The sequence below is a fragment of the Acanthisitta chloris genome, unplaced genomic scaffold (genome assembly GCF_000695815.1).
Source record: "Acanthisitta chloris isolate BGI_N310 unplaced genomic scaffold, ASM69581v1 scaffold4913, whole genome shotgun sequence".
Classification (NCBI taxonomy): Eukaryota; Metazoa; Chordata; class Aves; order Passeriformes; family Acanthisittidae; genus Acanthisitta; species Acanthisitta chloris.
The window spans coordinates 1-15,374 of record NW_008665284.1 but is presented as its reverse complement, the minus strand read 5'-3'; the positions used below and the strand labels follow the sequence as shown (position 1 = coordinate 15,374).

General features: G+C 46.0%; 2 protein-coding genes across 4 annotated transcripts in view; one reads left to right on the top strand and one right to left on the bottom strand.

The window, feature by feature from the left end:
• MMP23B (matrix metallopeptidase 23B) overlaps window positions 1-1,438 on the top strand; it is an 8,802-nt gene extending 7,364 nt beyond the window's left edge. Inside the window, exons 7-8 of the mRNA XM_009071657.1 lie at window positions 537-663; window positions 1,264-1,438. Of these exons, the coding sequence (XP_009069905.1) occupies window positions 537-663; window positions 1,264-1,438 (302 nt within the window). The remainder of the gene's footprint in view (window positions 1-536; window positions 664-1,263) is intronic.
• A 1,602-nt stretch (window positions 1,439-3,040) lies between these two features.
• On the bottom strand, window positions 3,041-13,952 carry LOC103799345 (cyclin-dependent kinase 11B). Of its 3 annotated transcripts, none has more exons than XM_009071654.1 (19): window positions 13,842-13,952; window positions 13,088-13,203; window positions 12,626-12,756; window positions 11,925-12,063; window positions 11,244-11,374; window positions 10,034-10,195; window positions 8,899-8,994; window positions 8,659-8,787; window positions 7,893-7,958; window positions 7,240-7,415; window positions 6,674-6,764; window positions 6,284-6,405; window positions 5,900-6,005; window positions 5,581-5,702; window positions 5,352-5,459; window positions 4,710-4,826; window positions 4,344-4,492; window positions 3,681-3,870; window positions 3,041-3,471 (listed from the first exon to the last, which is right to left on the bottom strand). In XM_009071654.1, the coding sequence occupies exons 1-19, from the start codon at window positions 13,950-13,952 to the stop codon at window positions 3,379-3,381; spliced, it is 2,355 nt and encodes a 784-aa protein (XP_009069902.1). In that variant the 3' UTR covers window positions 3,041-3,378. The 3 variants fall into 3 exon arrangements, with proteins under 3 accessions (XP_009069902.1, XP_009069903.1, XP_009069904.1); XM_009071655.1 differs by having other exon boundaries at window positions 10,073-10,195; XM_009071656.1 differs by having other exon boundaries at window positions 10,073-10,195; window positions 12,659-12,756.
• Window positions 13,953-15,374: the final 1,422 nt, after the last annotated feature.

Sequence of the window (15,374 nt, the reverse complement as noted above, 5' to 3'; positions counted from 1 at the left end):
GAACAAGCCAAATGGCACCTCCAGCACAGCTTGGGCTGTCTGCAGAGAAGGAGGTGAAGGTTTATCACCTCCTCCAGTCTCTGGTAGTTTCTGGGTCCAGGTCAGGGACTAATGCAGGATCAGGTCAGGTTGCTGCAGCTGTGGAACTAACTGCAGATCAATACCTGCTGTCCCCAAGGTGTACTGTGTGCCTGGTACCTCCTTCTTGCTCCAGCCCAGAGGGATTTTTTTAGGCCAGATAATTACAGATCCATTCTGGGGCTGTTCATACCTTGACCTGACTGGTCATAAGCTCCTCCATATTGTGAAATGGGCAAACTAATTTGTGTCCCCCTCAGTTTACACCCTCAAAATTTTGGCTTTGCCCATGAACCATGTGCTGTGTCTACTCAAGAACTGCTCAGGAAGCATTTTTAATGGACATTTTTAAATCTCCTTAAGTGATAACTTAGTTCTGTGCAGGTGTTTTGGAATGACTGAAGCTTGAGAGTCACTGCTAACATCTGCCCTTTGCTTCTCTTCTCTCTGGTGGACAGAATTCCCCTTTCCAACAGTGCCCCCAACTCTGCCCCCACCAAGGACCAAGACCAAGACAGTGTCTGAGGGCAGGAACGTCACCTTCCGCTGTGGGCAGAAGATCATCCATAAGAAAGGCAAAGTCTAGTAAGTGCTCTCAGATTTTATTTTTTTTCCAGTCCTGGGGGACACTTTGCAGCTTACACATCAAACAGGATGAGGAAGGAGGACAAAACAGGGTAACTAAGAGTGGAATTTGTCCTCTAGAGTGTGTCCCAGAGGAGGAAGAGAGGAGCACTGAGGGGAGCGAAAGGCCAAGTATTGTCCATAGCTTTGCAAACTTTTAGCTACTCTTTATTTAGGCTTATTAATTCCTACCACCAAGCCAAATTCCTTGGCCCATGGTCTGCACAACACTAGTCTTAAATTTACCATTTCAGTGAATAGTTAGTTAGCTGTTACTGAAGGATGAGCAGGTTATGTCTGGATGGATCTAAAATGCAGAGATTGGTCCAGATCCATGAGCTGGTTTAGGCTGAGAACCCAAATTCCCATCAGCTCTCAGTAATTCCAGCTCAGGATTGTGCCCTGTTACACCTCTTATGAAACACAGAGTAAAACTGAACTAAGTTCCATCTCTGCTCTGCACCTCATCAGCAACAGTGATCAGGAGAAGGAAGAACCACTACCACCCTGAATTGTGCTGGACATTGGTAGTTTAATTTCTGTTCTTTTTTCTTATCACAGCTGGTATAAAGATAAGGAGCTCCTGGAATATTCCTACCCAGGTTATTTAGCCTTAAATGAAGATCACATGAGCATCATTGCAAATGCAATTAATGAAGGGACTTACACTTGTATAGTGAAGAAAAAGGAAAGGATCTTGACTACTTATTCCTGGAGGATCAGACTGAAGCACTGACAAGGCCCTGGAATGAGCCACTTCAGTTCCTGCTAGTTCTGGTTCCATTGTTTCTTTGGCATTTTATACCTAATCTCCAGTAGTGCAACTGAACTCTCCATCAGCTGCTGCAGCACCTTGGGCAAAATTGACTCTCAGCCTGGTTACTGGAATGTAAAGCTCCTCCACGTTGGGTTTAACGACCCAGAACTGATGAGGTCTGTGCTGTACAGAGAATTAAACCCCATTTTTTTTAAAGAAAAGTGTCAGATGGTGCAGTTGGAGTGTGTGTGGATCACTGTGGCTGCTGCAGACCAGGAGCAGAGCTCTGCCCCAGCACCCTGGAGCACAGTGGGATGGCTCAGCTGTGCTGCACAGCTGCTCTGGAAGGAAAAGGACCAGGGAAACTCTCTGTAAGTGTTTTACTGCCATTTTTTTGATCCTGGTGCACTGCACTGGAAGAAACTATACAAAAGGCTGAGTCCTAATAGTACTTTTTACTTGCCTCTGGTTTGGGTCTTACTCAGTTCTACCTTTCAACATGTTCAAGTAGCCACAGACCATCTTTGCCCCACCTGCTTTCCTGTGGTTTGTACTGATTACTCTCATCCCTGCAGATATTTCCATCCCCAACAGCTGCTCTGAGCTTGTTCTTGAGGTGTCTTTGAGACAGGAGGTGAGTTCCAGCCCTGTCCTCCCCAGGCACCCAAGGATGAGGTAAAAGCACCACACTGAGCAGGGAAAGTGGTGGGTAAAGCTGTGCGGGGAATGATTCCATGTCCTCCACAAACTGTGCCTCACCCAGGCCATGGCACAGTGGCTCTGCTTCCCACAGCTCCCTGAGCTCCACCTGGGAGGAATCTTCTAGAATTCTGCACTGTTTCTCCCTCAGCACAGTCAGTCTGGGCAGAACTCAGCTCTGCATTCCACCCTGGGAACAACAACCCAACCACAACCTCAGTCCCTCCACATTCCAGTTCCAGAAAACTCTTCAACTGTACTGAAACTGATAGAATGTTTATGATGTCAGTTAATCCTGTCCCTGGCTCAAGGCCCAGAGCTGATTGCTTGAAAATTTGGTGTTTTCCAAAGCTCCCTGTTCCCAGGAAAGAGCAGCATAAATCAGGGGCTCCAAAGGATGTGATAGTCACATCATGATTCCTCCTCTGCTCTTTGCTGAGACAGGACTGGAATGTGGCTCAGCACTAGAGCTGAGCTGTTCTTTTGGAGGGAGAAAAAAACAGATTAACAAACTGACATAGAGAATAATATTTCAAGTCTCCATATTAAATCTTTTTGATTTATAGAACAACAGAACAACTTGTTTTGCACCATCACAAACAGCTGCACAGAACAAAGCAAACTCAGCTCAGGAGTGGACAGGGAGGCCCAAACCCACCTCAGCCTCTCTGCAAGGCAACAGGCAAAGAAACCTCAAAACTGCCACTTTTTTTTTGCCCCAAATATATTCAGACACAAACAATTTCCTTCAAATACAAAATAAACCCTTCCTTGCCCAGCCCAGTTTGCTGCCTGTGAAGCAATGAAATCCTTCACACTGGTAAACAATTGAAAATGTATTTTAATTCTACAAATTTACAAGGAAAAAAAAAAAACAACCAAAAAACAAACCAAAACAAACCCAACAAAAATAAAACAAAAAAACCCCTAAAAATAAACCAGGACCTGCCTCAGGACAGCATTTCCAGCTGTCCTTTGTCCCAGTCTGTGGAGATCCTGGGGTTTGCAGGTTCCTCCAGTCCTCTAATGGAATGCAGCAGTTATACTCCACATTGATTTGCAAAACAAGAGCCTTGGAATCTGTGAGGATGTTTGAGTCTTTGCCTGTGAACAACATCTCCTGCCCCTGACAGGCAGAACAGCCCTGAGCACTCAGATCCACTCACATGGATGGGGCTTCTTTTCCTCTGTGGGATTTTTCCCCTTCTTTCATGTTGAGTTTAGAACTTGAGGCTGAATCCAGGTCCTGCAGCAGATGCTCCTTGGTTTGTGGTGGTCAGATGAAATCCTGTGTCCTTCAGGTCATCATCTCCCTGTGACAACCAACCACAGGTAGTGATCAGTGGCTGTGCAGCTCCTTTCCCTCTCCAACAGCTAAACAACAACCCAGGTCTATTTCTGGCTGGTTCTGCCCTGACATGGTGATCCTGTGAGCACAACCCTACCTGGCTCTGCCCATGGAATGGCCCCAGGCTCCCACCCAACACAACCCAGAGGATTTTGGCTCTGGGGCTGCACTCACCAGTTGGCTGTAGCCCAGCCCTCCCTCGGGGGGCCGTGGGCTCGTGCCCCTCTTCACCCTCTGCTGCTCACTCTTGGCTGGCCACGTGGGGAACATGGAGGGGTCGATGGGCAGAGGAGTCTCCTGGAAGTACTCATGCTTCAAGCCATCCTCAGCTGTGATCCTCCTGGCTGGGTAGTAGGTCAGAAAGCTGCAAAGAAGGTTAGGGAGGAAGGAAATGTTAGCCCCAAAGTTCTTCAGCAATGCAGGTGAGAGTTTTGTGAGCACAGAATTGTGGTGCTGAGGGTTATTGGGTATAACTCTGTCCCTGGGCACTGGGTAGAGTCCTGCTAATGATTACTGACACAGCTGATGTTACAGCATCCTCCTCCATGGGACAGCAGCTAAAATTACACAGCCCAAATGGCTTGTGCAGGGCTCTGCTCCCACAGAACCCCTGGACACCACAGAAGCTGTGAGGAGTCAGATCCAGCTCCAAAGGGATCCAGGATGGTTCACTACACCATTTTACAATGCTGTTTGCAGGAGACAACTGAGATTACATTGACACACCACACCATCCTGTGACACAGTGTGACTACACCTTGTAGCTGATTGATCCAAACCCTTCACCCATGTTTCACTGCACAGATTCCCCAGGATGCCCTGGCACTTGGCACTTACTTGTTCATGAGGTCAAAGCCCTGGTCAGAGAGCAAAGCTCCGAATCTCTTGCGCAGGTTGTTGTAGGGATACTCTGTGAAGGTCATTTTCTTCACTGCTGGCAGCTCACTGTACCCAGGCCAGATCTTTTCACTGGGAGTGCCTAGATCCTGGAAATGGGGACACAATAAAAGTGCAATCTTTGACTAAGGCACTGTGGAGGAGTAGGGAAACACCCAGAGAAAACAGACAAATCCTGGTCTAAGTGTAAGGAGCCTTTTATTGAGGCTGAATCTCTGTCAAAGAGCAACAAGCACTTAACCTCTTACTCCTCTAATGTTCCTGTCTCTAAACCCAGTCAGAACCCAAAGGTGTTACCTATATTACCTTAAAGACTTTGTTTATCTGGTCAACTTCTGACTTCCCTGGGAACAGTGGTTTCTGTGTCAGCAGCTCCCCAAAGATGCAGCCCACAGACCACATGTCTATGGCTGTGGAGTATTCCTGGAAAGAAGGAAAAGAGAATTATACCTCATAAAATCACTAAGGTACTTCCACTGGTTTGGTTGGGATGTGCTGCGGTCTGGGATTTTATGTGGTTTTTTGTTTTTTTAAAAGGATTCTACACTGACCAGAACACACACAAGAAAGAAATTCCTCCCTGTGAGGGTGGTGAGAGACAGATTGCCCAGAGAAGCTGTGGCTGCTCCATCCCTGGGAAGTGTTCCAGGCCAGGCTGGATGGGGCTTGGAGCAACCTGGGCTAGGGGAAGGTGTCCCTGCCCACCCATGGGAAGTCCAACAGCACTGAGCACCTCAGCATTCCAAAGGAGAGACACTCCATCTACCACCCACCCCCCTCCTGTGTGGGGAAGTGGAAGGGCTTTAGCTGTGGCATGAGGAGAAATAATCCTGGAGATGCAGAATTTCCCCCCCTGAATCAATATAAGACTCAATATATGACTCAAGCATGGTCACACCTTGTTCATCACTTATAAAACAGGCTGAGGAGTCATTCAGAGGAACATACCTTAGCTCCAAGCAACAGCTCTGGAGCTCTGTACCACAGTGTCACCACCACAGGTGTGTAAGGCTTCAGGGGAGAGCCATACTCCCTGGCTAGTCCAAAATCTCCAACCTGGAAGGAAAAATGGTCATCAGCAACAGCTCCAGCACTGACCATTCACTATCTCACCCTGATTACACTATAACACAGTGTAAACCTCATCCCAAGTGTGGTCATTCCCTGCAGTTCCTACCTTTAAAATGCCTGAATGGCTGAGCAGCAGGTTGGAAGTTTTCAAGTCTCTGTGCAGGATCCAGTTGTCGTGGAGGTGTTTGACCCCTCGCAGTAACTGGATCATCAAGGTTTTCACCTCGCCTGGATGATAAAAAAAGAAGCCAAATAAATCTCTTAATTTGATAAAAATACACCTCTCATTTTTGTTTCATTGTTCTTTCACTTTGGGTGTCAAGTTCAAGGTGTGGTAGCACCTGCAGCACAAGAATGTGTCATTCTCTATCACACAGCCTTTTGTGCTGGGCAGTTTTTCCAGGATTTCCAGTGGCAAACAGTACCTGGCAGGAATGGCTGTTTCATTGTTTCCATCAGGCTCTTGAGGTCATGTTCTACATAGTTCATCACAATATAGATTTTATCCATATTGCTGCCCACAACGATTTCCTGCAACACAGAAACATCTGATCAACACCAGCACACTAAAAAGCACCCAAAAATCAATGTACTGGCAAAAGGATGGAGGTTGCCATTGGCAAAATCCATAGGAAATGTATTTTTCTATTAAAATGTTTTGCAAAACATCAGGTTATGCAGACACTAATGTGAGCAGCACACAAGAACAAGCTCTGCTAGGATTGCTGACACTTTACAGAGCATTTCAAAGCCAAGAGCAATATTTCAAGCACAAAACTACTTTGACATAGAGAAGATTGCAGCCTTACTCTGACAGTGACAATATTTAGATGCTGTGCCTTCAGAATAGTATTTATTTCCCTCAGAGAAGTGATTGGAAAACCTTCCTTTTCCTTCTCCATCTTCAGTCTCTTCAGAGCCACAATTTCATCTGTGAAGGAAACGCATTTCCCATCACACAGCTAAGAAAAATCCACATTCCCCAGAGCTCTGCCAGTTCCCATCACACAGCTAAGAAAAATCCATATTCCCCAGAGCTTTGCCACTGATCTGTGTACTATTTAATTTACTGTGCTGCATTTTGCCTTGAGAATGAGCTGGTAAAGAGGCAGTGTAAATACATTTTGCTCATCACTGAGAGATGCAGAACCATCATTTTGGGGCCCTAAACACCTGAGGGGAACAGCACTGATACCAACCAGTCTTCTTGTCCTTTGCTCTGTACACCACACCATATGTTCCTTCCTCAATCCTGTTCAAGCACTGAAATTCCTCCACGCTGCGACATCCCTAAAAAACCAGAGGGACAGAATTTAGACACACAGCAAACTGCAGCTACATCACAAGAACAGTTCAAATCTTTCAGGACAATCCATCAGTGTTTTGCTCAGCATTACCAAGAGAATTCATCTCCATGTGAGAAAGAGACCTCTGGGGGTTGTTTTTCTAAAGCAATCCTGAAGAGAGTCTGACATTAGGTCTTCACTCACTCACTTTGGCACAGACTGAGCTGAAGGTTGTGCCACAAAGGCTGAGGCAGCAACTCAGCACCTCACACTGACACCTGGCCCAGAACTGAGTACAGAGCTGCTTTCTCTTCCCATTTCTACACCATTGGCTACACAAAACTAACCACCCACAGCCTCTGGGCATGAACAGAACTCTCCTCTCCCAAGGATCCAGGTTCAGGCAGAAAACACAGAGTATCAGAGCACTGAAAGTATTCTCATGTTCTTATCTCTTATTTCATGGAGTGCTGTCCTACCTGGAGTGCAGGAAGGTACTTGGGAAGCTCCTGTTTCAGTTCAATGGGAGAGGAAGCTGGGGAGTCAGGAATATAGTCTCCTTCTGTCATGGCATTGGAATGAGGGGAACCCTCTCCCACCTCCTCCTCCTCCACCTCACTCCCGGCGGAATCGCGGTCGAACCTCGACTCTGGAACTTTAACAGTCAGAATCAGTCGTGGAAAGAGGTTTGGAACAACCCAATTCAGCTGCAGGCAGGTAAGGGCAGTGACAGCACTGAATGAGCACTGAGAAGTCAAATCTCTCCTCTTTGCCCAGGTGATGCTGTCAAAGAATCATCTGCAGTCATGGACAGACCATTTCCAGGTATATACAGAGGGTCAGGGAAATACCTTCACACTAGGAGTGACACCTGACCCAGGATCTGCTCTGAGGAGAGGGCAGGACAAGAGACCCAAACTCAAAGAGCAGGACCTGATTTCCTGCCAATGAGCAATTTGAGGGAATTTCTGACTCTGACATGCAAATGGCCTCAAATCACCAAGCAAATGATGCTCTACAATGGTGCCAAAGCTGCAGCAAGAACTACATTTAAATAGCCAGAAACAGATTTCTTTGGCTGCAAAAATCCAGCCAAGCACTTGTGTTTGCATAGTCAGGATTTGCACTGTACCAACTGGGATGTGGTTTCCATTCTCCCGTTCCTCCTCTTCGCTCATCTCCTCCTCGCTCACCTCCTCTGCAAGACACAACAGGTTCTGAATCAGCTGCTGCAATGCTCCTCTCCCTCTCCAGGCCCTCTGCCCTCCCTGCTGGTGACCTGTGTTTCACTTGGGCAGCAAGTGCTTCCAGCAGGGAGCACCATGCTTACTGATTCCCTGGGAATTTGGGCATGTGGAAGGTGAATAAATGATGAATATTTGCTTATCAACTCATTGATTTTACAGCAAAATCCCCAGAGCTTGTTTTTGTGCCTGTTCTTCACTCAGCCATTCCAGCAATGGCTGCAAACAGACTTCTCTCCTGAACCTTTATGTTCATTTCCTTGGACTAGTGTGGAAAAAAAAAGGTCTGAGATTTGCAACTGAAACTAACTCCGAATTACACAGGCACATTTGTATTTCACCACCCCCAGGGAAGTGCAGAACTGTGCTCTGCAGAATATCTGATGTGTACAGAACCACTTGAACTCTTGGCCTGACACCTGCCAGGGAGACAAAAATGCCTTTCAGGTTTCTGATGCGGCTCCTTAGATGAAGAATTGGTATTACTTCTAGACAAAAGGACAGAAAATTATTTGTACCTGTTTTGTTTCTTTCTAGTTATCGTGGCCTGTGAGGTCTCAGCCCCCTCTAGACTCAGAGAAATGTTCAACTCAAACAACACAGACTGAGGAACAATCCCCACACACAGCTCTGGGCCCTGTCTGTGTCTCTCACCTGCTGACTGCTCAGACACCTCCTCAGAATTGCTTCCTGTCTCCTCCTCCTCCTCCTCCTCCTCTCCCTCCTCCTCAGAGCCTTCACTGCTCGACTCTTCCTCCTCCTCTTCTGAGCCTGATCCAGATTCTGTCCAGGAAGAACCAAACACATAATCACATTGGCACACACTGTTTCCTCGACAGAGAAATCAATTACACCTGTCCAATTAATTCCATCTACTCAATTGCATGTAATCACCTGATGAAGACTCTGCTGAGCTGGTTTTTCTCTCGCTGTCACTGATGTCCTGCAAGTCTGAAAGAGGATCTCTCTCTTCTGGCTTCTCTTCTTTCACTGCTGAGACCACAAGGATTAAAAACAGGGTGTTGACTGAGTATCACTCCCAAGACTGCATACCCAGGTAACTTCACCTTCTCTTGGCATTAAACTGGTGCTGAACGTTCTGGGTTGGAAATTCAGAGCACTGAAAAATTAACTGCACACTCTGCTCAATGACAAACAGCTTTGCTGAACTGCAGTGGTGCAGGAGCAAGAGCCAAAACCAAGGAATATTGACCTTCTGGGGTTTAAAGATCTTTCCAGGCCACTCTAAAATTAATTAGAGTGAGGAGAGAATAACATGTTGACAGGTACCAGCAGGACAGTGTCCCTGCTGTGCACACAGTGCTCACTGCTCCAGGCCAGACTGATCACCACAAAGCAGCACATGTCAGCTGTTGATGGATTCCAAGGACTTGCTGCCTCCACCTGGAATTTCAGCTGATTCCATTCAGCAATCAGCTTGCTTTAAATGGCTACACTTGTTTCCACAGCTGCACACACTAAGAGGGCAGACACAGAGCTTTTCTTCTTTAGACAAAGACACTTTGTCAATTGTGCAAGTTCTCTGCCCCTTCCAGGCATGGCAAGGACTATTCTCTGCCTTGGACAACAAAATTCACCACCTCATCACCAGATCACTGCCTTAAGCATTTACTTCCCTCCATGAGATGACAATATCAGTGATGCTTGAACTACATTGATCCCTGTAGGGTAACTTTAAGGTAGGTTAGCTCCTAACAACAAATCCAGCTGGAGCTGGTGTACCCAATCCCTGTCGAATCTGCAAGGATTTTAACAATTCAGTCAGCTGCTTCTTCCACCACTGCATGAAGTAACTCATTTGAAACTTTTACAATCCCTACTCCTCCTCCTCAATTCATCCCATGTGTCACTTGCACAACTCCTGCAGAACCAACACTCTAAAGAAAACAGCACAAATGTTTAGGAATATTCCAGTTGTGCCACCACCAGGTGGATAAGGCTTGGAACTGAGTACCTGGGACATATCTGGAACACTACAAGTGAATACCTGCCCCAGCCCAGCTCCTGCTAGCCCCAGGCAAAGACAGTGTAGAGTGGCAGGTGCTACCTGGTTTCCTGCTCTCTCCTTGCTCAAGCTTCTCTCTCTGCTGGCGTAAAGGGCTGCGACTCCAGGGTCTCATTTTTACTTTGTCTCCATATTCTTCCCTCACTGTTCTATGGTGTGCAGAAACTAGGGAAAACAAAACCACAAGACATCGTTACATCTCCCTGCCCTAATCAGAGTATTCCTGTCTGCCACAGCCACATGCTGGGAGTGTTTTCCTCCTCACACACTAAAGGGTCGTGGGGAGCAGTGGAAGTAGAACCTAACTGCATCTCTGGGGGGGATAAAGGACTAGGATTTGGCTCCAGTGAAAGAAGGATTTGTCCTGCCCAGAGAAAGCTGCTGCCACGCTTGGGAAAGAGAAGCAAGATGCCCTGTGTGTTTCCCAGTGAACACCCTGACACCACAGCATTAATGCCAGAGAGAGAAGTGGAAGATATGCCAAAGACTCAAACCAGCTGAGACTTAGAAGGAGCTGACAGAACATTTAGAGCAATCAAATTAAGTAAATGAAAGGCTGCACAGATTGAGCACTATCAGCATAAAGCCAAGCACAAAAAGGAGCTGTTTGGTGTGAGCTGAGCTAGGAAGAAAAGCAAAAAATATGGTTTCTTCTGCTACTCTTGAACCATTTTTTTCTCACTGCACCCCAGGAACGGGCTCTGATTTCTACCTCTGAAAGAAGGGCCAAGAGTTCCTTTAAGCAAAAGTGATCTGACCTTAGACTGCAAACACTGCCACGCTGAGCACAGAGAGGTTCAGGTGTTACCAGATCTCCCCACCTGACTCCCACCCAGCACCCCCCTTTGCAATTCACTTCCCCAAATCCTTAAAACATTGAATTTGGAGGTCTCAATCTCTACCAAGTTGGGTTAGACTCAGCCACAGAGATCAGAAGCAGCTGGGATTGTGATGGATACACATGCACAGGGATCCTGTTTCTGCAGGAGCCCAAACTGAGAGAGGGAGGCACAGACTCACTGACTACTCACACGTCAGGAGATTAAGACACGTAGCATCCTAACATTGATTTCTCTCCCCATGTAGGACTCAGATTCCCTTTCCCCTCCCGTGGACAAGGCCTGGCACTAAACATAAAGCACTTTCCATCCTCCATTCCACCTCTGTGCCAGCAGATGGGAAATATGAGCAACATCCCTGCAGAGACAGTCACCTTCTCTCCTGGCTTCCCTCTCCTTCCTCCTCTCCTCAGCTCTCCTCTCTCTCTCCTTCTGCTCCCGTTGTTCCTTCTGCTGCTCTCGGATTTTCCTCTCCCTCTCCCTCTCCAGCTGCTCCAGGCGATCCCTGGGAAAGGAATAGTTTTTGTTACCAATTCAGTCCATGAGGTAAAGCAAAACTGGTTTGTTGTCACAAAGCATTGCCAACAACACTGGCTGTGTCAGACAAACCACAAACAGCTTCCAAACACATTTCGAAGGCAAAGACCATGAGCTCTTCCCCCTTATCAGGGTCTCAACAGAAATCAAGCAAGTTCAGGTAATGAATCCCCTCATTCTATGCAAATCTGCTTCACACCTTTATTTTTCACAGCATCACTCAGGTTGGAAAAGATGTAAATTGAGGTTGGGAAAGACCTCTAAGACCAAGTCCAACCTTTTCATGACAGTGAGACCCTGGCAGTGAGTCCCCTCAGAGTGTCTGCAGCACCCACAGAGGTGATTAAAGCCAAGCACACATCCCAGCACACACCACATTCCCAGGAACACAGCACAGGCACCACACTGAGGATTTCCTTTTGTCATTTCAGACCAAGGAACGGTTAAGGGAGAGATCAGAGGAAGCAGCTGCTCATCTCTGAGCTGGTTTGCCAGAGGGGAAGGAGGGATAGCTGTACCTCTCCCTCCTGGAATGCTCCCTTGCCATCTCTCTCCGTTTCTGCCTCTCCCATTCACGACGAGCTTTATCCTGCTCTTCTCTATGCCTCTTCCTACGCTCATGTTCCCGTTCTTTCTCTTTCACTCTGGCATGTTTCCCTAAACAAACAGAAATTCATTTTGGAGTGTTACTAGTCAAAGCATCCACTGCTCCTGTTTTCACCAACCAAAACCAGAGAAGAGGGGGAAACTTGTGGGAACCTATTTCCATATTCTCTTGTGGGTTTATTAATGGGAAAATCCTGTTCTGGAAGGGGGTTGGGAAATCCAAAGGGGCTAAGATCTTGCACAAATGCTTGAATTCAAGTAGAGAATGGCTGTTAGTAACGGGAAGACAATGTGAATGTTTCTAGAAAGGATGTTTTGTGCAGTCAGGTGCACAGCCCAGAGCTCAACCCATTCACTCAGGGAAGCCAGAAAGAAGCTTCTCAGACTTCAAGGGGTAAAAGTGACTGTGTCCCTGTCCCAAAGTGATTCCTGTGCTCTCACCCACATTTACACCCCTGTCAATTCCATAAATATAGTCAAAGAAATAATGAAAGTTTAAATTCCTTTCTCTTAGCCCCCTGACACATTTCCCTTAGTCTATCATGTCATTTACTCCACATGGAGCCTATTTGGCTTCCCCCTGGAAGCTCCCAAAGCTCCCAAGGGCAGCAACAAGCACCTTCTGTGGAATGGCTGCGGTGTCTGCGCTTCTCTTTCCTCTTCTCATCCTTCCTATGGTGAGTTTTCTCCTTCCGAGACATTTGCTGTGGTGGTTTTATAGCCAAGGAATCATCTTCTTCCCCCCTAAAACACAAGGCATGAATAAACTCAGGGAGGTGACAGGGCCTGTCAAACAGACCATGAGTTATTCCCTCTTTTCCCTGGTCCAAAAAGATTCCTGGTTTATTATTTTGTATTCAAGTCATCTCAGTAATAATGAGACCAAAATTAGAGCACAACTCCCTGCAAAGCCTCAGCCAGTGCTTCAGAGTGAGGTACCCTGGCGTGTTCTGGCACATCCACACACTAAAAACACTAAACTTCTCCCTTCAGATCTTTCAAACCCTCTCAAATCCTTCCAAGGTTCATTTCTGTGACTCTCTCTGAGGTAGCAAGGTGATCTGTGTGTTCTGACCTGTCTTCCATTGAGTCTTCCCTCCTGTAGGGTGAGTTCCTGATGGTGATTTCCATGCGGTGATCTCTCAGCTCCCCCTCTTCAAGAGAATCCCGCTTGGAATCCCTGTCATCTGACTGGGGGGGGCACAGGAGAGGGAAAAAACAAACTGAAATCAGTGTTTAGGTCCCAAAAAAGAAAAATATAACTCTTATTTAAGCCTTTTCTTGCTGGCTCTAAGTCCATCCTCAATGGGTCACCCCAGGGAAGTTCACTAATGAAGCAAAGACTTTACAGCTGTGAGCAGCCAAATGGTTTGACTGCAATTAGTGCTGAGCTGCTTTAATCAATGTAACCAGGCAAAGCTAATCACTGATTAGCAAGAATTCCATTAACCATCACATGGGGTTTTTCCCAAAACCAGGATATTTTGTACACAGTCATACAAACCCAAATAGTAACACAAAAGTTGCATTTCAAACCATTCTTCCATAAACCCTTGAAAAGTTGTTCCTTGAACTGCAATTTCCAGTTAGTCACATCAATTTCTTTGCCTTTTCTAACCAACAGCCACGAAACAAAGCACAGTGTATAATGTAAAGGCAGTTCAATAATCACAGAGCATCCTATTTTTGTTAAACTCTGGAACTGGAGGTCACACACACAAAACACACAGAGGGATTCAAGGCAAGAAGTCTTCTCCTGCTCAGAAAACAAGGACATAGGCACTGCAGCTCCTCTGGCTTCATTAAGTGTATCCCAAATTGCAGCTTACATTTTTCATACGTTTTATCTCTGCCTTCTCCTCTTGCTCCTTCCTTCGCTTCTTCTCCTGGAGAATTTCATCTAAAGTCTTCACTTTCCAGGAATCCTTTTCATCACCCATTGGAGTTTAAAAACAAACCTCTGCACAAAAAAGCAGGAGGAGACATTGCAAACCTCACACAGCCCAACACATGGATCTATTGACACTGATTTTTAGCAGCAAACACTTAATGTTCCACCTTTGAGGAGAGTCGAGTGGGAGCTGACTCTGAACCAGAAATGTCTGTTTTGAACCCAGAAATTTTAACATCAGAAATTTAAGCCCAGGAATTTTTGAACCCAGAACCTTTTAAACCCAGAAATTTTAACACCAAAAATTTAAGCCCGGGAACTTTAAGCCCAGAACCTTTTAAACTCAGAATATTTAAACCCAGAACCTTTTAAACTCATGAACTTTAAGCCCAGAACCTTTTAAACTCAGAATATTTAAACCCAGAACCTTCAAACCCAGAATCTTTAAACCAAGAAATTTCAAGCCTAAGAACTTTAAGTCCAGGAACTTTTAAACCAAGTAACCTTAAACCCAGAATCTTTAAAACCAGGAACTGCAAGCTCAGAAGCTTTAAAACACAGGAACTTTTAACCCAAAACCTTTTAAACCCAGAATCTTTAAGCCCAGAACCTTCAAACCCAGACGCTTTTAAACCCAGAACCTTCAAACCCAGAATCTTTAAACCAAGAAATTTCAAGCCTAGGAACTTTAATTCCAGGAACTTTTAAACCAAGGAACCTTAAACCCAGAATCTTTAAAACGAGGAACTATAAGTCCAGAACCTTTTAAGCCTAGGAACTATAAGCCCAGAACATTTTAAACTCAGAACCTTTAAACCCAGAAATTTTAAGCCTAGAAACTTTAAGCCCAGAACCTTTTAAACCCAGGAACTTTAAGCCCAGACCCTTCAAACCCAAAATCTTTAAACCCAGACATTTTAAACCCAGAACCTTTTAAGCCCAGGAACTTTAAGCCCAGACCCTTCAAATCCAGAACCTTTAAACCCAAACATTTTAAACTCAGAACCTTTTAAACCCAGGAACTTTACGCCCAGACCCTTCAAACCCAAAAATTTTAAACCCAGAATCTTTTAAACTCAGGAACTTTAAGCCCAGACCCTTCAAATCCAGAACCTTTAAACCCAGAAACCTTAATCACAAAACGTTTAAGCCCAGACCCTTCAAATCCAGAACCTTTAAACCCAGAAACCTTAATCACAAAACGTTTAAGCCCAGACCCTTCAAATCCAGAACCTTTAAACCCAGAAACCTTAATCACAAAACGTTTAAGCCCAGACCCTTCAAATCCAGAACCTTTAAACCCAGAAACCTTAATCACAAAACGTTTAAGCCCAGACCCTTCAAACGCACAAGAACCAATACAGACGCTGCCACGAACCCACCCTCACAGCACGGCCCGGAGCACAGGGCAGGGACACGGACACACACCCCACCCGGCCCTGCTGCCCCCCGTCCCGCCCGGCCCGGCCCG